The 23244-nt window shown below is 42.2% G+C and overlaps 1 protein-coding gene across 2 annotated transcripts in view; it reads right to left on the reverse strand.

Moving 5' to 3' along the window:
• Positions 1–20962, reverse strand: part of asic2 (acid-sensing (proton-gated) ion channel 2) — a 279484-nt gene extending 258522 nt beyond the window's left edge. The window contains exons 1-2 of one of the 2 annotated variants that reach the window (XM_046414829.1): positions 20911–20962; positions 17025–17645 (exon numbers count right to left, since the gene is read on the reverse strand). In XM_046414829.1, the coding sequence (XP_046270785.1) occupies positions 17025–17600 (576 nt within the window). In that variant the 5' untranslated portion in view covers positions 17601–17645; positions 20911–20962. Of the gene's footprint in view, positions 1–17024; positions 17646–18335; positions 18581–20910 lie in introns of those variants that run through there. The other variant, XM_046414828.1, reaches the window with a different exon arrangement.
• Between the last annotated feature and the right edge of the window lie 2282 nt (positions 20963–23244).

Here is a 23244-nt window from a genome sequence, read left to right on the forward strand (position 1 = left end):
GTGGAGGGATCCACTCCCTTTGGCTAATCAGTGTCTTGGTTACAGACTGTTATACACTTTCAAAAATTCTCTAGTGAAATGAGGAAAAAAAAGGGGGAGTAGCAGAAGATTACGGAAGTGAGTTGGCCAAGAAGTCGGCTATTAAATCTTTTCTATTTCCTTGTTATTATGGAATTGAGCGCTGGAGTTTGTTCATGAATGGCTGTGATGGTGATCCTGCAGATAAGATAAAATTAATATCGGGCTGGCTGGAAGATTTGTTGGCAGCAGTGTGTACATGCTTAGATTGCATCTTCAGGCTGATAGCAAATGTGTCTCTAAGTGACAAGGATATTTAGATTTAAAAAAAAAAAAAGATAATCAGTGATTTCTTGCCAAAAGTGGCAGATGGCACAGATGCTGTTGGTGTGCAGATTTAAAATTCTGTTAATCTGCTCGTCTCATTTAAAAACATAATATACCCAGTGAACTACCTGAGTACAGCTACTTCATACTGAATGAATTTTAGTTCAGTATTTTAGTCTTATTCACAATATTCTTGAAGATTTGAGTCCAGAAGTCACTACAGAGTATGCTGATGGGATAGATTTTACATTGCTTTTATGTCAGATCCTTTTGGATATCAAATTCAAAAATAAAAATCATAGTGTTCAAGGTTTAAAAGGGGTTTAAAAAGTTTTTTTTTTCCTGGGAGTCTGTTTGGTCAACTGGGGAGAACAATCTGTATTTTTCTTGCCATTTTAATCTTTAATCATCATAAAAATTAGAATCACTGATGAGCTGGTAAGAATTTCTGAGGCTTGCCACAGAGATCACAGCCAATTTTATTTGAATAATAGAGACAAGGGAGAGTTATCAAAGAGACCAGTTGTCAGCTACTCAACTGAGGCTGATATTCATCACAATGAAAATGTTGTTCAGAGTTTATTATGAATTGTTAGAAGATTTTAAACTCAAGGTTCAGGTCATATTTTCTTGAGTCTGTAGAGGAGCTAGAAAAAAAATTGAACAACAGAAGCTGAATACTGTTACCATAGATCCTCGGGGTCATCATCAGCACCCTAAAAAAAGTAGAGATGCTTCCCAATTTGATGCCATTTTTATGAAATCACACCAATATATTGTAACTCCTCCCACTATCCAGTTACTTAACTTGTCTTTTAAATCACACACCCTTCCCTGAACTGGAAATGTGTCATTGTCACTGCCTTGAAGCCAGCATCTACAGTTCAATCAGCATACTACCAATACTCTAAAAGATTGCTGAGAAAGTTGTCATTGAACAACTGACAACATTTCTTAAAACAACATACAGTGTACTAGCCTATGGGTATTCCACGAGGGTTAGTATTAGGTCCTCTATGATTAAGCCGATAGATTAATGATCTCCCTTAAGTACCATGATGCAAAACTGCACAACTATGCAGATGACATTGTTGTATACACCAACAAAAACAGTCAAGTTTTGGGCCGTTTTCAAGTTTGTGTCTAGCTTTTAAAATCTTAAATGTTTTGGCCCCCTCTCCACTACGTAACTTTGTGTACACTCACTTGGTAAATCCTATTAGATCCTCCAGAATAGCATCTTTACAAGACTGTACAATAGCATTCTGCAGCACAGCATTTCAGCTTTCTCTGTGACAGCCATAAATCAATATAACACTCTGCCTGAAGACGTGAGGAGCTGTAGTTCTATCAGCATTTTCAAAACCAACTTTAAAAAAAGTCTGTTAAATCAGAATCAGAATCAGAATCAGCTTTATTTGCCAAGTATGTGTGACCATACAAGGAATTTGACTCCGGATTTTTCTCTGTCCTGTGCACCATACAAAATACAAAAAAGCAATAATAATAATAAAAGAAGAATAAATATTTACAAGAAAAAAAAAAATATATATATATATATATATACATGTAGTGCAAACAGTGGAATGAGGTAGTGCAATCAGTGTGATGGTTCACACAATGGCAGGTGGTTTATGGGGAGATCAGGGAGACAGCCTGGGGGAAGAAACTGTTTTTGTGTCTGGTGGTCTTGGCATACAGAGCTCTGTAACGCCTACCAGAGGGAAGCAGATCAAACAGTTTGTGTGCAGGGTGTGAGGGGTCTGCAGTGATGCTTCCTGCCCGTTTTTTGACCCTGGACTGGTATAAGTCCTGGATGGAGGGCAGGTCGGCCCCGATGATTTTTTCTGCAGACCTGATTGTCCGTTGCAGTCTGTTTCTGTCCTGTTTGGTGGCCGATCCAAACCAGACAGTGATGGAAGTGCAGAGAACAGACTGGACGATGGAGGTGTAGAAGATGGTCAGCAGCTCCTGAGGCAGGTTGAACTTTTTCAGCTGTCGCAGAAAATACAACCTCTGCTGGGCCTTTTTTCTGATTAGGTCTACGTGGGACTTCCACTTGAGATCCCGGGCGATTGTAGTTCCCAGGAACTTAAAGGAGTCCACAGTAGACACTGTGTTGTTGAGAATGGTAAGAGGAGGTACGGTGGGTGGGTTCTTCCTAAAGTCCACTGTCATCTCCACAGTCTTGAGCGGGTTAAGCTCCAGGTTGTTCTGACCACACCAGAGGACCAGCTGGTCTACTTCACGTCTGTAGGCAGCCTCATCACCATCCTTGATGAGGCCGACTACAGTTGTGTCGTCCGCAAACTTAAGTAGTTTTACGGACGGGTCCCCTGAGGAGCAGTCGTTAGTGTATAGGGAGAAGAGCAGCGGGGAAAGAACACACCCCTGGGGGGCGCCAGTACTGATGGTTCTGGTGCTGGAGGTGATGCTCCCCAGCCTCACCTGCTGCCTCCTGTCAGTGAGGAAGTTGTAGATCCACTGAGAGGTGGAGGTCGGCACTGTGAGCTGTGAGAGCTTCTGGCGGAGGATTTCTGGGATGATGGTGTTGAATGCAGAGCTGAAGTCCACAAACAGGATCCTGGCATATGTCCCTGGGGTGTCGAGGTGATGGAGGATGAAGTGCAGTCCCATGTTGACTGCGTCATCCACCGACCGGTTTGCCCGGTAGGCAAACTGCAGGGGGTCAAGCCGGGGGCCTGTGATGAACTTCAGGTGGTTCAGCACCAGCCTCTCAAAGGATTTCATGACCACAGACGTCAGGGCGACGGGTCTGTAGTCATTCAACCCCGTGATGGTGGGTTTTTTGGGGACTGGGATGATGGTGGAACGTTTGAAGCAGGAGGGTACTTCACACAGCTCCAGAGATCTGTTGAAGATCTGGGTGAAGATGGGTGCCAGCTGGTCAGCGCAGATTCTCAGGCAGGAGGGGGACACTCCGTCAGGTCCTGGAGCCTTCCTGGTCTTCTGCCTCTGGAAGAGCCGATGCACCTCCTCCACATTGACCTTCAGTGCTGGTAGGAGGTCTGAAAGGCTGCTCATTTTTAACTCACTGATTCTGATATTCTATTTTGTGGTCTTCACAACTTTCTTTTATTTGACAAGCATTCACTTGTGATGTCCTTTTCTGTGCAGTTTCGTATTGTACATTATATGTGTTCTTTTTCTGTTTAACTTTGTGCTTTGCATTTACTCTGTTGGTTCTTGTGCCGCTTCTTTGTTCCGACCTGATAAGGGACTACAGAAGCAATTGGCTTGAAGCTATCATCAGGCACAGTGCATCAAATGGTGACATTTGTGTTTGAGCTATACACTGGCCCCTTTAGATAAATCAAATAATACGCAAAAAGAAAGTGACTGACATGGCAACTTAAGTGTAAATGTTATAGAACCGCACGAAAGCAGTTTGATATGTTCTTGTTCTCACCCAGCTTTATTAATCTTACAGCTTTGAGACTGCCAGGTGAGACTGATTTTCAAACTACTAAATAGCACTGCACTGAGTCACATCTACGTCAAAGGCAGAGCGATGCTGTTTGAATTCATTTCTGCTGGCACTAATATTCACTCAAGACTTGCTGTATCAAGTACTTGCGTAGCATGCTTGCGTTGGTTTAGTAACAAACAGTTTATCAAATATTTATACTACATGTCCCAGTGTCTTAAGTTATGAAATTACTATCAGACAAATACTACACATCTTCACAACATTAAATTTGAGCCATTTGTGTTGCAATGTTTAATTAGATAATACACTATATAGACAGAAGTATTGGGACACCTGACCATTACACTTTAATGACATCTCATTCTAAATCCACAGACAGCTTAGCAGCTCTAACAGCTTCCACTCTTCTGTGAAGGCTTTCCACAACATGTTGGAGTGTTTCTGTGGGAATTTGTGTCCATTCATGCAGTTGAGCATTTGTGAGGTCAGACAATGATGTTTTGTGGGCCAGTCAAGTTCTTCCACACTAAACTCTTCCAACCATGTCTTTATGGAGCGTTGCCTTGTGCACTGGGGCACAGTCACGCTGGAATAGAAAAGGGCCTTCAACAAACTGAAGCATAGCATTGTCCAAAATGTCTTGGTATGATGAAGCATGAAGAGTTCCCTTCACTGGAAGTGAGGGGCTGAGCCCGACCTCTGAAAAAAAGCATCATAGAAGTGGGTCTGGATACCTTTGTCTATGCAGTATGCTTGACTAATCAAGAAAGGTGAGTGCAAAATATAAACAGGTTAATTATTCCTCCTTGCATTTCTGAGGAATAACGTCAGATCATTGCCTCATTAAACATACACACACACACAAGTTGGGTGTGTGAGAAGGATGCTCTATGCTCAAATCCTTCTCTTTAGAATTCATATCAGCACACTATGAAAGCTCCAAAATGAGCAGCATTCTCCTTTTTCTCACCACTCGTTCTCTGTGGTGTTACTGAGACTGACTGAGGCTTATGACCCATGACAAACAGGTGAGAGGACATGGCTGACACCCACCCCACTATCATACACCTGACACAAGCGCACACAAGGTGGGAGTGAAGTTTTTCAAAATTGTGTGATCCTGTGAAAAGAAAGCTATAAATATTTGTGCTGAACTCAGCTTTGTTTCTCTTGGTTAATATTTTAAACAGGAACAAGTAAATGCACACTGCCGCTAATGCAGAGACTATTTCTTTACCAGTGTTTCAACAGATAAGGTGTCTTTAACAGAGCATAGAAAAGAGTTGGGCATAAAACCTCAGTATGCTCATGCTACCAAACACAATGCGCCTTACCGATTGCTTATTTTTAAGCTTACTCTTACCTAAAAGTTGTCAAATTTGATTAGAAAATGTTGCCTATGACATAGCGAACTCCAAATATTTTGATAATCAGTTGATTGTGTCGGTCACTAGTTGCAGCCTTCCATAAGTAACATAATTCAAGGTATACTACACAGTGCCAGCTGAACCTCCACACTCACACACACTGTACCACTCTCTTTCTGTTTGTCACACAAACATTCACTGACTCTCCATCCTCTGCACTCACCCTGCCCTTATCATGCAGTCAGCCAGGCATGAGACGGCACCACTTTGGGTGTCAGCGGCCTTCTTCCAGCCTGCTGTAACATTAACGCACTCGTCCAAACTGAGCTCACCCTGTTCTACTCCCCCATCCCCACCCACCCGCCTGCCTGACAGTCGTCCTCACACTGAGTAAATGTCCATGTAGATCCCAGATCAAACGCTGCCTCTGCTGCTCGCCTGCTGTCAGCGCATATTCATATCGAGTCAAGCTGCAACAACCGCCGACCTTCCCGCATCATGCCAGATGCTGACAATGAGCTGGCACATTCGCTTCACAGGGATGCACTCATCTCGTCAGGTACACCAGCCAGTATCACCGCCAGTGGTATGGGCTGTGTTGTTGTAACATGACACGATAGAGACAGTTACTAATGGTACTAGTAGCCCTACAGTGCTGCATGTGCAATCTCAGGAAGGAGTTTGGATCCAGATCCGTGGACATCCAAGCAACCGCTCCTTGAATAATGCATGGGGAGGGAAAGCGAGGCGGCAACTGCCAAAGCAGAACAGAGTGTGAATCCTGAGGAGAGACAGTAAAGAAGGCAGGACTGACAAAAACTTAACAAGATGTTATTGGTCTTAGGAAGACTGAATAGATGATGGAGGTAAAATTAAAGAAAATTCCAGGTGAAACTGAGGTGAGAAAAGTTTAGTCATTTGCACTGCTGTACTGCTGCTTATGCGTAATACGCAGAAACAAGGCTCTTTGTCAGGTATTTTTATGTCGCTGTTTTACAGAAGCAACTGATTTGAATGTTTTCTTTAAAATAAAAGCTTTATTCATGTAGTTAAAATGCAGAATTGTAAGAAAGGATTAGGCTGGATAAAATATTCATTCCAAATGAGCTCTCAAAGGATGCTCCAAACACACACTGGTCTATTATATGGAAGGTCAGAAGTTGTGATTAATGCGAGACAGCATACCAAACCACATCCGAGATCTGTTATCGAAGGCTTTCGTGTTTTTCGCCAGGATGTTCAGTATACACAACAACAGTCCACAGATGCTTCAAATTCAGTGTCATCATCGCCTGAACTGGGTCTCCTCTAAGTGAGGAAATGGGGACGTGCTGTGTGCTGCCTGCGCTATCAACTTGTGCTTTCATATTGCTGTGTTGTTTATCTCTGGCGTCCCCATGGTAACAAGGTTTATGTAGCTGGTGCAGACTGTTCACCTGGAGGTAAGGTCTAGGGAGATGGTAGCAGAGAGTGGAGGACCGAGAAAACAGAGGTTAGAATACCGAGTTCAGTCACTCAGTTGTTTCTAATTACACAAACAAACCTTAATGACACCGTTGTTCATGCAGACTTTATTTCCCTCCAAAGTGCAGCTGCCAAACCAAAGAGGAAAGCACTGAAGGCAGCTGGAAGTGAGACATTATGGGGTCTCAGCAGAACAGAATCTCAATATTTTAACAGTGGTAAACATCAAGTTTTGGGGTCAGTCTCTCACAACACAAAGAGTAAGAGGCAAAGTAAAACGCAGACACAAATTTTCTTGAATGCAATGCTGCCACAAGACATGTTGTGTTTTAAATTTGGGTTTAGTCAGATATACAAGCTGGCTACATTTACATGCCCACATGCACACTTTTGATGGATGGCAATAGCTGTACTTCTTACTTTTTTTGGCCTCTGACTTGTCAAAAAGCGTAATCGAATGTGTATCAGGACTAATTAAAATCAACATAAAGAAGCCAGATTTAGGAAAAGAAAGTACTCCAAGAAGTGAATTACAGCACTAAATAAATAGCCTTGAGAGGGTGTTAAATAAGTTTAAATGTGTTCTTAAAATGAAAATGATTTCATGCAAGATTCGAATCAGAATCAGCTTTATTCGCCAAGTAAGTGTGACCATACAATGGATTTTTCTCTCTCCTGTGCACCATACAAATTACAAAATAACAAATAATAATAATAATAATAAAAATGAAGAATAAAGTATTTACAAGAAGAAAAAAACAAGATATAAATATATATGTACATGTAGTGCAAACAGTGTGATTATATAACATTGATGTATTGTCACCTTATAAGACTTGAGTTCTTTTATCTACATTTGCTCATGGATCTGCTGCTAATATGAGGTCAGCTGACTGTAGAGTCACACATACTGAGGAAAAAAAGACTCTGGCCAAACAAAGAAATTGCTGAGACAGAGAATCAATCCAACTTTGGACTCGTGGGGCCAATGTCCACGATTTTGAGTCACGCTGTCCTGCACACAAGAGTCATTTTGACAAAAAGAGCGCACATCGTCCTGACACCGATGTGAGATAATTTTCAAAGGGACAACAGCAGCCGTACCTGGAGAGAGGGAGGACCGACGTTGGCAGGTGGACTTGTTGAAGGGATATCTTGACATTTAAAGTTTTAGTTTTGTATTTCAGCAGACTGAGAAGTGAGATAGGAAAAAAAACACATCTGCAACTCACGGCATCTCTTCAATTATTCCCTGCAGTTTTCAACAAGAAGGGCTTGTAGACAAGCAACCTCTAAGCGGCATCGACAATGTAAAGTGTACTAACATTTTGCCTAAATCATAAAAAAATAGTTGGTGAGCTTGTGCATTCGACGTCCATGCCAACAAACCCGAAATGCAACAAGGGCTTAGAGAAGATGACAAAAGACACTCTAACTCAACATAACAAGGTATCCTTTTAAGCTGTGGTCACTTTCCATTAAAGCTGCTAAATCTCTGTACCCCAACAAATAGACCTGATAGGCCCAGAGCACACAGATCTCAGGTGAGTCTGAACGCTGAGATCAAAAGATTTCCTGGGTAGCTTAGGGAGATTAAAGAGAGTAAGACAGGTGAACAAAAAGGGAGTCTAAAAGAGTCTGTCAGCCTGTTTAGGGAGGGCGTGTGATTTTTTTCAACAGCATCCAGTTAGGTCTGAGCATCTAACACTCAGGTCAGACGCTATGCAGTAAATTATGGTGAGGAAAAGACGACTAAGACATGAAAGGTAGCGGAAAAACAGAGCAGGATACAGAGGGTGTCAGAGGCAAAGTATCGGCGTAGACAGCATGAAATCAGGTGTTGTGACCGCTGCATTGATAAAATGCACAGAGCTGTCTGAAATTTATACAAGAATTATTTACATAGTTATCATGTGCAATCATACAGCAGAAAAGCTTAGTGTCAACTGCACGCTGCTTTTTATTATCTACGGATGTGGTTTTCATTTTTCGAAAGACTCCTGTTTCTGTCTTCAGTACACGGCACCTGCAATTGAGAAATCTATTATTCATCCCTCCACCCAGTTACATTCAGTTCAGCACACCTGCACACCAGCTGTAAACACCAAAACGTGTGTAACAACAACAGAAGTCCCATGACTTTAAAACATTTGATCATCATTTTGATGTATCACTTCAGTCAAATAAAAAGTATCCAATGCATCTTGGTAATTTTTAATTACAAAATCCTAGCACACCACCGAGCGTCTCTCTGCATGCCCCCTGACAATGAAGGAACACAGTAGTGGAGGCTGGACCAGCATCTTGTTCAAAAGTAGTTTAGCCAACATGAAAGCTGAGTCTAAAGGAGCTGTTTCATATTGAGTAAACTCCTGTTCAGGCAGGGTACTTTACAACACTATGCACCTACAAGGACCATCCAAATGTTATATGGGAACCTCCAGCAATTAAATAGTGCACACACATACACAGGACTGTCTGACAACAACCGAAACCATTTCACATATTTCTGACCAAAACATCAGCAGAATCACCTTCAAACTAAGTTTTCTATTCAAGCCTCAACAATCTAAAACATTATTATAGTTACACATGGGGATGGAGGTGCAACCTGGTGGTCGCACATTGGTCACAATGTTTCTTGGAAGTTAACTACTGGTGCAAACAGCTTGCAGTTTTCACACACACTGCAGAATCCAAACATATCAACAACATTCAAGTTAACTAGCAGCTTTGACCTTTTATTTCATACCCATTAGTCAATAAGTGCTGAAAGCAAATGCAACACACAAGCAGAACGAACCAACACTGACTGCAAGTGACAGCACATTACAACCCATACACACACACACATGAAAATATAAACATTCCCTCCAGCACATTAAAACACACACTCATGAACGAATACACCCGCACACACACATTCCATCTCCTGCTTCTCCAGAGGCCATGATGAAGTAGGTCTCCAGACAAGCTGCTGAGGTAATGGGCCGTACTCGTCTCCTCTCTTCCAGCATCCACTTCTTTCTTGGCTGGCATGAACGCAAGCCAATGTTGAGACTCTAAAGTTCACGTCCCGATTTCTCCTCTCCAGACACAGCTCTCACAGTCTCAGCTGCAAACCTCTCATTTTAAATACCACTACACGATTAACAAGACCAGCAAACATAACTGTGTACATTAGCGAATTACAGAATGGTCGTGGCCATTCAATCACACTGCACTCCGTTAACTGCACAAAATAATTTAAAGCAATCGAGCAGAAGGGTTGTTTTATGTGTATTTTTGTAGCACTTCAAGATGAGCCACACCTTTAAAGTGTTGCTCTTGGTTGCGACTGCATTTGAACTTGAATATTTTGCTCATGCTGAGATTAAAGGAAGCCTGTCTTCACGTTGTATAGTTTATCATGCTACAACACATCTGTCTCTCTCTCTATAAATACTAAAGAACAACAATGTTATCTGACATACTATATTATAGGGCATACTATATCAAATCTAGGCTGGGGATGCACTGCGCATACATACTGGCAAATGTTCAATATTATAATACCCAGATGAGAGAGCAAGCTGGGTAAGAAAGTTAGCACATTTTGGGGAATGAGAGAATTGAAATCTATTGAAAGAACCAAAACTTTAGAATGCATTTAATTTAAGAAAAGTTCTTATATGATTGTTTATGTTAAAATAACATTTAAGATTAGAGAACATTTTTTAAAATAAAAACATAATTGTTGTCTGTTTAAAAAAATGTAAAAAGTCTATAATCAGGAGGCAAAATCGTGATGAGAATATAACGAAGTTATATAAAAAGATAAATATTGATTGATTACACAACATATGTGTTATATAAGGCGCATCTACAGTGCAGCAAGATTGAAAATATTTCATTGGTGAAACACAAGCCCTTTCAGTCAACACAGTGCAGGACCCACTGTCACAAAGGACACAATGCTGAATGCTACGTAGTTTGCCAAAGAAGAAGAGGAACTCAGCGTTCACTGGCTCAAGGTTTTGCCATTTAGTATCAGCACTTCCTGAAAAACTCAGTCAGAATAAAAGAAAATGTTCACTACACTGTGTACACAGTTCGGTTAGCTTGTGACTGAGACAAGTGTGCAGCCATGTCACGGTTCTATGGCGCTACGGCAAGAAAAAAAAATCTGTGTCACCTTTTCATGATTAAAGCTCTGAAAATGGACTTTGAAATGGACTTCAGTTGTTTATTTTCTTTTGTACAGCACACAGCATTACTCTGTTCCAACACATCAACCAAAGTAATAATTTCATTAATCATCAGGCCAATAATTTCCAGGCCAACATCAGTATCAGTTGTTTGAGGGTGAGGAAACCCTTCAGGGAAAATTACTGCTCCTATAAGCCTCACCACAACACACACTAAATCATCAGCCTGCTATAATCCACCACTGCAGACAGCTGCAGTGTCTACCACATAAGCACCATCCACACTGAGCTGTCTGTCTGTGGCTGCACTCCAGCTTTTTTTCCGTGCTGGTTAAATAGCACAGGTTGCCGCTGCCTCTCCGTGGTGTTTTAGAGAGGCGGGTTTGTGGGTGGCAGCGGTGCTTTACATGCCCTTTAAGACACTCAGGCATCATGCCTGCAGGAATTGTAAAATGCCATGGCAATGCCACATTAGTGATTAATACAGAACATCCACTAAAACCTAATTGATGATGCACTGGGTTTTCAAATGTGGAGAAATTAATCCAAAACTGATAAAATGCAGTCAGTGAGATGGAGTAGCCAAAAGAGAAGTGGGGGAGGAGGACTGATTCGACAGCACACAATCCTCCCGGTGGGTGACTGGGTACTCATGTGCTGCTCAGCTCTCTCCGCGGAGAGAGCGAGGAGAATCAAGCCATGCAATAATCAGCCACTGAAGTACTAAGGCCACAGGTTGTGTGTAATGGCTAATTGTTGTTGCTGTAAACAGCCAGCACGCATTACATTTGCAGTGCTGTTCCGACAAGGGTCTGGTCAGAGGAAGAGACGAGTGGCTAATTACCGTCTGTGTGATACAGAGCTCAGGGTCTGGCTGCCATCAGGTTTCACATTAAGGCTGAGTGTGTGATAGGGTCCTCCCTGCTCCGTGGTGCTCCAGGGGTATTTATACGTATAAGTGAAGCATGCAGTGAGTGTAGGCCAGGCACACACTGAGTTGATTCACTCTGGCAGACACTGATGTGGCTTGTCAGTGTGATCAATCAGCATTTAACCACAGCTGTAATCATACACAATCACTACAAAATCAAACTCAGGCGAGGAAAAGTCCGCTGATTCAAGTGCGCAGGAAAACATGATGAAGTGAAGTGATAACACATCTCATCTCATGATCAATTTAGTTAATAGACGATGATGGATGACTGCCTAAGGGACCGTCCTACTCATGAAATATATGATATTTAGTCAGTGTTCTTTCAGACTTTATTCATTTTCCATGATGTCAGGAGAGGTAGTCCTTACTTCAGACACGGTGACTCATCGCCACTATTTAACACTGCAGGAAACAGTATTTATCCAATATTTAGACGTCATCATGATTATTTTGTACTGAACATAATGTCTCTGAAACAAAGCATTTCAAATACTATCGACAAACTTAAGTTGGCTCTGCTCTGTTACCATTTAAAAGGTTCGGCTGCTTTTCATGAAATGAAACCAGGTTTAGGAGAAACCTTGTGCTTTCTTAATTGGGGGCGTGTGTGGTAATGAAACTTGCAAATTAAATCAGCACGAGTTTCAAACATTTCAAACGATACCAATACCAAAAAGTCTGTAAGAGTGTCAAACCAAAGCTTCAATGAAGGCTGGCCAAAACTGGATTTTTGAGGCTAGATAATTCCTTAAAATCCTTGAAATGTCAGTATTTACATGCTCTTTGGTGGAAATTACAGGTCACAGTGTCACTGTTTCTAAACTACCTCAAACGAACCGCTGGCATTTCTGTGGTACAATTCTTAAATATCACAACAGTTTGCTTGGGATCGTTAATTTGAAAGTCAGAAGACAGACAACAAAATTACACTGAATCTTCTGGATTTTTCCCTTCAGCTCTCAAAATTGTGAGGATTTCCTGACTGCTCCGCAGTCACACCTTCCTAGCTGGCATGGAGCTGTACTCTGACCAGTCAGCATCCTTGCAGAAATGCTGGATCGAAAAGCAGGCTTTTGTATTGTTCACCAGCTCTGCTTGGATGGCAGGATGCAGCATTTGGCTTGAGACATGCCCTCCTTTTTTGGCATCCCTGAAAAAAAAAAAAAAAAAAAAAAAAAACAAGCATACCACAGTGCTTATTTAGGGAAAAAAATGTGTCAGGTGGGTTGCAGACGTGCTCACATTGGAATATGAATTAACAAGATGAGCAGTCTGCACATCTGAAAAATGCTAAAAACTACCCGAGGTGACACATAATACATGCATATAGGTGGAAATGTGCACACTGATGCTGTTTCCTTTTTGTGCAGCGCTCTGCTCCAGTTCCATCAGTCACATCACACTGTCTCGTGTGTCCCCACAATCCTCCCTACGGTCATTCATCACAATGTCAGTCAAATGCTGACTCTGGTCCCAGGAGTGTCGTGGTAATGTTGTCCCGCTGTGTGTACTCATTCATGTATTTTGGTGTGTATGTGTGCATTCACGCATGCGTTTTTCTATTTTCAGGGGCCTACTTTTTTCCCCCCTTCTCTCCTCTCAGAAGGTGCCAGAGATATGAAGGTGTGTCGCTGCAGTGACAGAGAGAGAAGAGACAGAGCGAGTCGACAGAGAGGAGTGGGGAGAGGTCAGGAGGAGCTCAGCAGCAGCAGCAGCAGCAACAGGCAGAGGGCAAAGAGGATGACAGTGCCTTCTAGTAGCCTCTCTGTCAACATGATTATGTTTGAACTAAGCTTGAGGTCAAAGGCGTGTCACACAGCATGCAAGATGGTTACTAAGGGGAGTCCAACAGAGACTCATTGGGCTGCATGGTTTGGCAGCAACAGGGCCAAGCTAGCTTTGCTCCCTGAAGATTCAACAGAATGAAATCAGAGAAATCACATGGCAGACTCGAGCAGGGGAACTTTGCTTTTCCACGGCTCACTGCAATGCACACAATAAAATCAGAACTCGGGTGGGGGGGTGTAGCATCCATCTGAAGGCATGAACAGAAAATCACTGCAGACGACATGTGATACACCATTGTTGTTTTTCCAATTACCGTCTCTGCATTGAGTACCTCTCCGGATGAAACACGAAGATATCAATCCAACAGTAACACACACACACACACACACACAGACCTCGAAGCTTTAATGTCTTAGATTACACACAGCCGAGGACAATAACTCTCCTGATGTGCCCTGTTAATGACAGCAGAGTTTACTCTTTACAAAATGCAGAACTCGTCACAGCAGATCAGAGTCAACTCCATAGTGTTGTTTGCATTGTTCACGCATCGCTGGTTAGTTTTGAGGCCAACAAACAAATAGAACATCTTGTTAATACAAATCTGCATCAGCTGCAATCTCTGCACAAGCTTTAAATAGAAAGTCGGGCTGGTTAGGCAACTGCCCATTACATGACCCTGTGCTGAAATACATTTTGTATGTAATAGTTGTTTTAGAAATGTTTTACAGCAAAGATGTGATGTGTGAAGATGGGCTCTCTCTCTAAGCTGTTATCTGTTTGATTCATTGTGGGTGAGAAGATGTGAGGTTCCCAATACAGATTCCAATATCTCCTTTGAGATTAGCTGCCAGTACTGAGTACTAATCCATTACCAGTGCTTTAATTTCTCCAATTCAGGATCTATATACCTGACCGCATGGAACTCCTTCGGCTGAAGCCCGGGATTTCTGAGTCACTAAAAACTAAACTGGCAACCCGCTGTGACTGAATGAATGTAACCGACAGCAGCCGCTTTAAATGTTGTTCTGCTATTAACATAAAATCAAAACCGATTACATCAACTTCAAATAAAAATCTCCCAGTTCAACATTTCCTCTATTGCTGCCTTCGGGGGGCATTTATTTGTTATGTTGTGAATCCTTCACATTTAGAGACATTTATTCATTAAAAGACATTTCTTTTGAAACTTTATTTTGAAATTTTCTTCCGCTTTCTTCTCATCCTCTCACAGCCAGAAGTCACTGATGATCTAAATAGTGTATCATTCCTGCTATAAGGTTCACGCAGCACAATAACACGATTATCCCTCTGTGTTTTCATGATGTTGATGTTTAGTACATTTAATGTACTGCCATAACGTTAGTAAAGACACATTTCAGAAATTAGACTAATTGGATAATATCCTCACTAAGTGTTAAGCTAACTGGCAATCCCAGCTAGCTACAGTGAACACACACTTAATACACTATAAACACGTAACACATAGTAAACCTAACTGATGACTGTGTGTGACTGGAGTCCTGTAGTCGTCAATCATCCAATAATCCAGTTTGAGGGGTCCAATCCCAAACATGATATTCACTTAATTTATGTGCACTTGTTCCAGTTCAGCTCTGTGTGAGAGTCTTTAAGTAAGCAAGTAAGAGACTTTATTGTCATATATATATATATATATATATATATATATATATATATATACACAGACACACAAGTCTCTTGTCTCTACTGTCCACACACACACAAAGACTAATGAAGATACACGAGATTAGGTTTCTTGGGTAGACAACAAGTTCTTCCGTTACTTTAACTGCAAATAAAAGCTTCCCAACAAGAATAATTTATGAATGCAATGCAATGTCACTCAGTTATATATGTATATGAAAAAATATCCACCTGAAGGTTTTAGTTTATCAGTGTAACAATTAAGAAACTTTAAGTATTGTATTTGAGGTAGCTCATGAAATATCGTGCGGGGGAAAACACTACGCAACAGCAAGTGTGTTGCTGCTTTTTCAGGTTGTCCCAACAGGTTGTGAACTACATTTAGGTTTTCACTAAAAAGTTATTCGTAACTTTTGCAACTTGTAAATGTTGAAAGTTGAGCGATTTGATAAGATCAGGTTTCCTGTTAAAATCTGACTACATCATTATTATGCGTCTTTTTTTTCTGCACTTTAACCGAATTACCAGGCAATAAAAAAAAGTTCACAGAGGGATTAAACAAGTGCCAGTAGTCCTTAAGAGAAACGGCAAAATAATACACCCAAAAAGCATAGCGCATGCTATTCATGACGGTCTGCAGAAATGTGACATATACATGATTTGTCTTGGTGAGGTCATGATGGAAAAAAAAAAACAGGCTCTCTACAAAATACCACCAACAAAACTCGTCACATTTTCCCAAGATTTTTCAAAGATCTATTCAAAGATCTATAAAGCCTTTCAAAATCTGTTTCCTCACTTAAGAAAAGACAGACAGGATTTTTATTCACAAGGTCAGGTTTCTCAACAGAGAAATGAGGTTGTGCTATTAAAGCTTCAATATTATCTTTCCTCGCATTCACATCCTGAAAGCAGCGTGCTCTCCACCAGCTCACTGATGGACCTTATTAACAATCAGACTGAGGGAGTCTAAGTATGCAACAAGTGGGTGTTCAGAACAGTGTTTCAGTGTCAAAGCCAACTTTTGTCGGAACTTGCTTGCTTTGATCTGCCAAAAATTATTTGCTGAAACATAAAAGCCTAAAATGATCAGCACTTTACTTTTGGCAGTGCAACAACACAAACACAAATCCGGTCGATGTCAGCTTTTACACGCAGAGTATTGACACAGAATGAGCAAAACAACAGGCCACTACACTCGATAGCAAGCAGATTAGAGGGACAAATGAACACCAGCAACCTTCCAGGCAGTGGTATATATTGGCTGTGTACTCTGCTCTATCAGACAATCCATCAGGTACACAAACATCCTTTGAATGTTTTGATTTGTTGTGAAAGGGGAAAAAAATTCTCAGGTAGCGAAATAAATTAAGTGGCAGAGGGATTGGGAGGAATTTACTTTTCACTACAGCCCGAGACAAAACAATTACTTGCCTTCAGTTACTAAAGTACTGCAGACCTGTTGCAGTAATCTATGTGCCAGTAAGCACAATGCTGTTATGTGAAGGCTGAGGACAAAAACAAGGCAACAGCACAGAATATATGTGCAGAACAAAGCTTGAGAGTCAGCATGTACAGCCAAACACAACAGTCCTATGGAGAGAAACCCAGCAAGAGATTCCCAGCATAGCAGCGTGGGAGGGAGAGAGCAGCTATCAGCATACATCAAGTCATTTTACTGGCAAAATCTTCCATCTCTGGAAACTCTCAATACTGATAACCTGAGTACCTCACAAGCAGTCCTCTGAGAGGCTGCAGAAAAGCTCTGACCCCAACTGATCCCACAGCAGAGTTGACATTTAAAAGAACACGAGTGGACTCACGGTTTTGAAGTCGCTGTGGCTGCACTCCTGGCCTTGGTAGCGGCAATAGAGCATCATCTCTTTGAGATCGTGGCCGACCCTCTCGATGAACTCCTTCATGCTGAACGCCTTGGGCCTGTAGGCGGTGAAGTTGGCTTTTTCCTGCAGGAAAGCCAAAACATCAGGCTCGGCCAAGTGCGGCTGGGGGATCGCCAGGTGCACATCAAGCAGGGCCAGCAGCTCTCCGGCATGGTAGAGATCGTTGCGCGTGAGGCGGCTGAAGCGGTAAGCATTAAGGTTACAAATGGTCACAGCTGGAAAGATCAGGCTGCTCGACACAACGGCGTCCACGCTGGTCACGTGAGGGTAGGAGAAGAAATAAGCCAGGCGCTCTGAGCTCTCCAGGGCTAAGAGTCCAAGGCAGGCCAGCAGAGCCACAGCCCAGAGCAAGCGGCGTGCGCTGGGCTGACCATAAGGAAAGATGAAGCGCAGGCCGTGCAGCGTGCTGGTGTGTGCAAAGGCCTGCCATGAGGTAGGGTGCAGGCTGGAGCTCTCCTGGCTCCCCTGACTGCCACAGCTCTCCTTTAGATCCATCATGAGCCCTCCAGCCCTTCAGCCAGGCAGCCCCTGGTGCACTCACACCTGCACAGACAGAGGAGGAACGTCAATAAGTTAGATTCACAGCTCGCAATGCCTGAGAAAGAAAGAGGAATGAAAGAGTTAGAGAAATAGAGCTGCACAAGACAAAGAAGAAAAAGTATGAAGGCAACCTGCAGCAGCAGTGATAGAAAACATGGAAAAGCACAGAAAAACAGCAAAGACAAGCAAAAACTGACAAAGAATAGTAAGTACACATAAGGAGGCAAAGATCTCCACATCACAAATAAATACTACGGAGAGTAAGAGACAGAGGAGAAAGATGCTCCCTCAGGGCATCCCTTTCCTCCCCACCTCCACTCTCAATGACTCCCTTGAGCTGCAAGTTACTTGGCTGCCAGCCTGCCTGTGGCTCCTATTACACCCTCAACAGACACACTCACTCTGTCACACACACACTCTACCCAAAACACCCCCCTCCCACACACACACACACACACACACACACACCCTTTGTCGCCCTCTGTGACTGCTCCATTTCATTGACAAAAATCCCAGAGGTAATTCCCCTGTGACACCCAGAGCAAGAGGTGAGAGTCACTTAAACCGCAAGGCAATCAAAGCTGCCCCTGTGTATTTAACGTCCCGACTCATCTCCATTAAAACATACACACACACACACGTCCAAGCTTTTCAGGATCTCCCGTGCCCCCAACTAATGACAAGCCTAAGCACCTCTCTCGTTCAGCCTAGCGAGAAGACATCCAGCCAGCGCGAGCGTGAGTCTGAGAGCACACGTGTGTGTTTGTACGTGTGTGTGTGCGTGTGTGTGTGTGTGTGTGAAAGACAGTGAGAGAGAAATAGAGAGAAAGAAAGAGGGAGAGGGAGAGAGGGAGGGAGGGAGAGCCGTTGATGATCAGAGCCGCTGGTTAGTCTCACACGCCGGTCCAAACTCCTCCCGTTTTCCTTTGGCCAGATACATCCGCTTTCCCTCCTCTTCCCAGCTCTTCTGTGGCGGCGGTGAACAACAGCGGAGCCGGGAGAGACAGGAGGCGCACACACCAACACACATGCTTGCAGAGAGAGAGAGAGAGAGAGAGAGAGAGAGAGAGAGAGAGAGAGAGAGAGAGAGCGAGGGAGGGAGGGGAGAAAAAGAGAGGGAGAAGAGGGAAGACGATGCTTTCCTCCCTTGCTCTCTCAACAGTAAAGTCTCTTACTGAATATCTTTCCTCCTTCCTCCTTCCTCCTCCTCCACCACAGCCACCTTCTCTTTCATTTGTCTCTCAGCCTTTCATATTTCCACGTCTCGTCACCACAAACGGAGTGATGGATGGATGCAAAACGGGATGCTGTCAAAGAGACAGACAGTAGAGGGGGAAAACAGTGGTGGTTGCTCTGTCGGGGAGGGGGGCGTATGTCATGAGAAGTGAAGCAGAAGTGGAGATGGAGGCAGCTGAACGGAGGGATGAGGACAAAAATAAGAAGGGAAAACTAAAAAAAGAGCAGACGAGGGAAGAAGTGTGGTCATACGGCACGCAGCGATGTCACACAGAAAGTAATTCAGACACATAACGTCACATGCACAGGAAAGGAATAAAGATGTAAAGGGGATAATGAGTACGCAGAACGTGCATGTCATGGTGTAATAAAACGCTATGCAACTATAATCTGTAATTTGAGACATTTTATCTTTGTGAGCAGCAGTGTGTTCATCAATCACAAGAGGGAGAAAACTGCCAATATGTGAAGAGATACAAGAACACAACAGGAGCAAGGCAGCGAGAAGAAAATAAAAGATGAGTGTGTGCGTGTTACAGGAGAAAACTGCTTCAGTGTGTGTTTGGATTGAATGAAAACCAGCAATTTGTCAACATGATCTCAAACCAGAATTCGCCCTCATCACTTTTCAAGTGAATGAAAAATAATCTGGATTACAGGAAAGAGAAGTAAAATTGAATAGTGGATGTTTTTTTAATCAAATATCAGTTAGTAATTATATGAGCCAATATTAATTTTTTAACACTTAACATGAACAAATGTATTGATAGGGACCTTTCCAATTATGGTATGCATCATACAGATACAAGAGACCATATGCAGTTAAAAAATCATTTCAACACACAATCAGCAGGTAACAGTGAGGTACTGACAGGACGAAGATCTGAATGACAAACAAACCCACCCTGCACACTCATTATGTTTACTGCCGCATGTTGGGGCTGACAGTGGTTATATTCAAAAACAACAAGTGCATCATTATCACAATCAGTTACACCAATGATCCAGTTACAGAGTCAATAGATGTTTGCACACATGCAGCAACATGCAGGCAGTCTCACAACAGAAACTTGGAATCAAGCAGGCGATAGTGATTTACTCACAGTCCAACAGACAGTCGACGAGTGAAGGTACTGACACACAGTCGGTCTGTGAGCGGTGCACGGCTCTATTTAAAAATTCAAACTTGTTTCTGCTAAAATCTCTACATGCTAGGAAACCAATTTTCCACATTTACAAGGCAATTACTGAATACCACCAATTAAGTGATTAAAACATAATGGGCAGCCATCAACCACCAGTCGCAAAAATATGTCTTCATAGCTGTCATTATCTAAGTTTGAGGAGTGCAGTTTAATTAACTCGTGTTACACTGCCTACCATCCACATCCACCATATAAACTGGCTAATAATGATAACAATGACATATGAACCAAATTAAGATTTAATCTGGTGTTGGACCATAACTACATACATTAACTAAGTACTGTACTTCAGTGCAAATTCAAGGTATTTGTACTACACTTGAGCATTTCTGTTTATGCAACTTTCAGTTTTGTTGTAGTAGTTTTGAAAAATGAATATGTTTAATATTAACATTTTACTGAGGGCAAGCAGTTTTAACACGGATTTATAATTTTTTTTATTTTTAATAGCTCCTTTTGTTTGAGGAGCTAAATACTTGTTCCCCCAGTTAAGATTTATCAGGAGTTAACAATCCAAGTCGTGCATTAAACATGAGGTTGTTTCCTCCACCAACTTTAAATTAATCAACTGGTCTCAAACTGCACATCGGATCGGCTAATGATAACCGCTAGCTCGGTACCACACGGACGGCTATCACACGGACCCGCAGTTAGCCGAGTGATACGGTCTGTCCGGTATTTTACAGAGGTGGTGTTTTAGCTTCGCGTTTTATCCGGGTATGAGTGTAACTGTAACGTTACTGTCTCGTATCAGTCGAAACATTAGCATTAGCCGGCAGTTTAGTTCAGTTTGATTAGTTTTGCTAACATTTCGCATATTAGCTTACCTGTCGCGGTTCCGCAACAGGTTGGCGCCGTTGGGCTCCTTCCTGTTGTTGTCAGTCCTCTTCATGGGGTCGTCTTCCAGATAAATTCATTTCCGTACCATTTCCATTATCAGTTTGTAAAACGGTGCACTGGAAATAACTCACAAAACGGCACCGGACAAACTACAGACAGTTCTTCAACCCTGCAGGTGGAATTCCCAAACTGATGGACCAATCAAAACACGGCGGCCATGTTGTTGTGTGACGTAGTTAAATATAACTGAATATGGCGTGATGAAAATTTCCACAGACCTGCTTTGTTTCACTGAACGATAGTCACACTTTATTCAACGGTTTTTAGAGTTAAATATCTGCGAGTTCTTTTTCATTTGTTTACTTTTGTCATATTTTGCCTTATGTTACTGCTGTGAAGCCCAACACCCTGTAAGGTAAAAGCACGCTTATAAAAGAGGCACAAAGTGAATGAAAGCTGTAACAGACCAAGCAAATATGTCACATTTTCACAGCTTTCTCAGTAAGACATTTTGTTTGCCAAGAAGATCTCCGCTGCACCAAATTTGGGTTGGAAGTCCCAAACTAAACAACATTTAAGGATGATGAATTTGTGTTCATATGGAGCGTCCTTTACTCTCACTGTGTTTGATGTGCGTCAACAACACAAAACCTACAATTAAAAGAAAAGAGTAACACAAGTGTATTATTCTCTTTCATTTTGCTGTCAAACACACACTCAAGCCCACACCCACACACATTGTCGGGAGGTCTTTCTCCCAAATGAAATTTGCTGTGGTCTCAGACAGCTGCAGGGTTTGCTGGTTTCTTAACAACTTAATTAAGCAAATCTCCCCTTTTTTCCACGGAGGTAATGAGCGTAGTTTTACGGGGATTAAACGGTCTCCAGAGTTGAAAATAAGACTTTATGCTTTAGCAATCTTATCTGCCTTTATCCATCCAGCCAATTTTCCATCCGCAGGATTATTAAAGGCAGGAGCCCTGTTAGCCATACCATATTCTTCTCCTTTTTTAATTTGCGAGGTATTAATGCTAAATCGCTTAGTGCAACATTCTGAAATATGAGTAAAAAGCACAGTTTTGCCCTCTTTACTTGGATTAACACTGTCAAAGCAGATGAGTGAAAAATTAAAGAGAAAAACACACACAAAAAAACATGTAGCTCCCATTGCTGATCAGTCGGGACTGATTGTGAAGGACCCAGGAAAATGTCATCCATCTGCGTATTTGCAGTGGTGGTTTAAGAAAAGCTTTTCATCCAACAAAATATTTTGAGGTTTGGCTGTTGACATGACCTCAAGCTCTGTTAAGAAGCTGTTGTGGTGCTTTCAATTATGTTATCTTTTTCGGCAGGTGGAATTTGCTGTGTTCACATTTCAGACAACATGTGCTTGTTGGGTTGAAAGTTTAATTCAAAGTCCAGTGTTGATCTTATGAACATGACTTTGATCAGATCTAAAGTGTGACTAAATGGATCTTGAAGTCAGTTTTGTCAACCAAAATATTACACTTCTGCCTGTTACTGGTCCAGATATTATTAGTGTAAATACGTCGGCTAGTTTCAGATTTTATCAAAGCGGTGTGTGCCTTTGCTTTTCTTGCTTCTTTTGTGCTAAACTAAAGGCACATTCAAGCCTTTCACCATTAAGTTTGCTGTTTTCCTCCCACTGTGACTCATCAACCACTCACTGGAGGATGAACTCGTTAAAAAAGATGGCCGTTGGATATTTCAGGCCTCTTTATCCAAATCTCTGAGAGTTAACTGTACTTTACATCAGACATGAGAAAGTTCTCCTTCCTTTTGGGACTCCAAACCCGAGTACAACACAGACAGGAAAAAAAAAATCTTTCTTTGCTTTGTTTTTGTCTTCTGCTTCTGAAACTACATGCATTACAAAACTGAAGAGTAATTATACTTTCTGGCCATCTTAATGGATTGTGAAAAATAATAAGCTCTTACCAGGAGATAATTAGGATGTGTAAGTACCGGGGTCAGTGAGCCTGGGCCACAGCTGATTATCACCTCCAGTGAGAGGCGAATGACATTAAAGGGCAAATTATTTTGGAGTGCGAGCAGTAGCTGCAACCGAGCCCCACGTTTGTGGTCTTAATTGGTAGATGTGCAGATACACACACACACACAGAGTTTCAAAGACTCTTGTTCTGGTCAAATTAAGTTTCCCTCCAATTAAGAGTTTTATCATCAGGCCTCTTGACTGGGTGCTGGACATCTCTTACAAGCTCCTGAACTTCACTAATGATGCCCACAAGGACTCGAACTGCCAACACGGGTATTACATGCTACCCCCTGCTGGTGTTAAG

Source organism: Scatophagus argus, chromosome 16, assembly GCF_020382885.2.
Source record: "Scatophagus argus isolate fScaArg1 chromosome 16, fScaArg1.pri, whole genome shotgun sequence".
In the NCBI taxonomy this organism is placed as follows: Eukaryota; Metazoa; Chordata; class Actinopteri; family Scatophagidae; genus Scatophagus; species Scatophagus argus.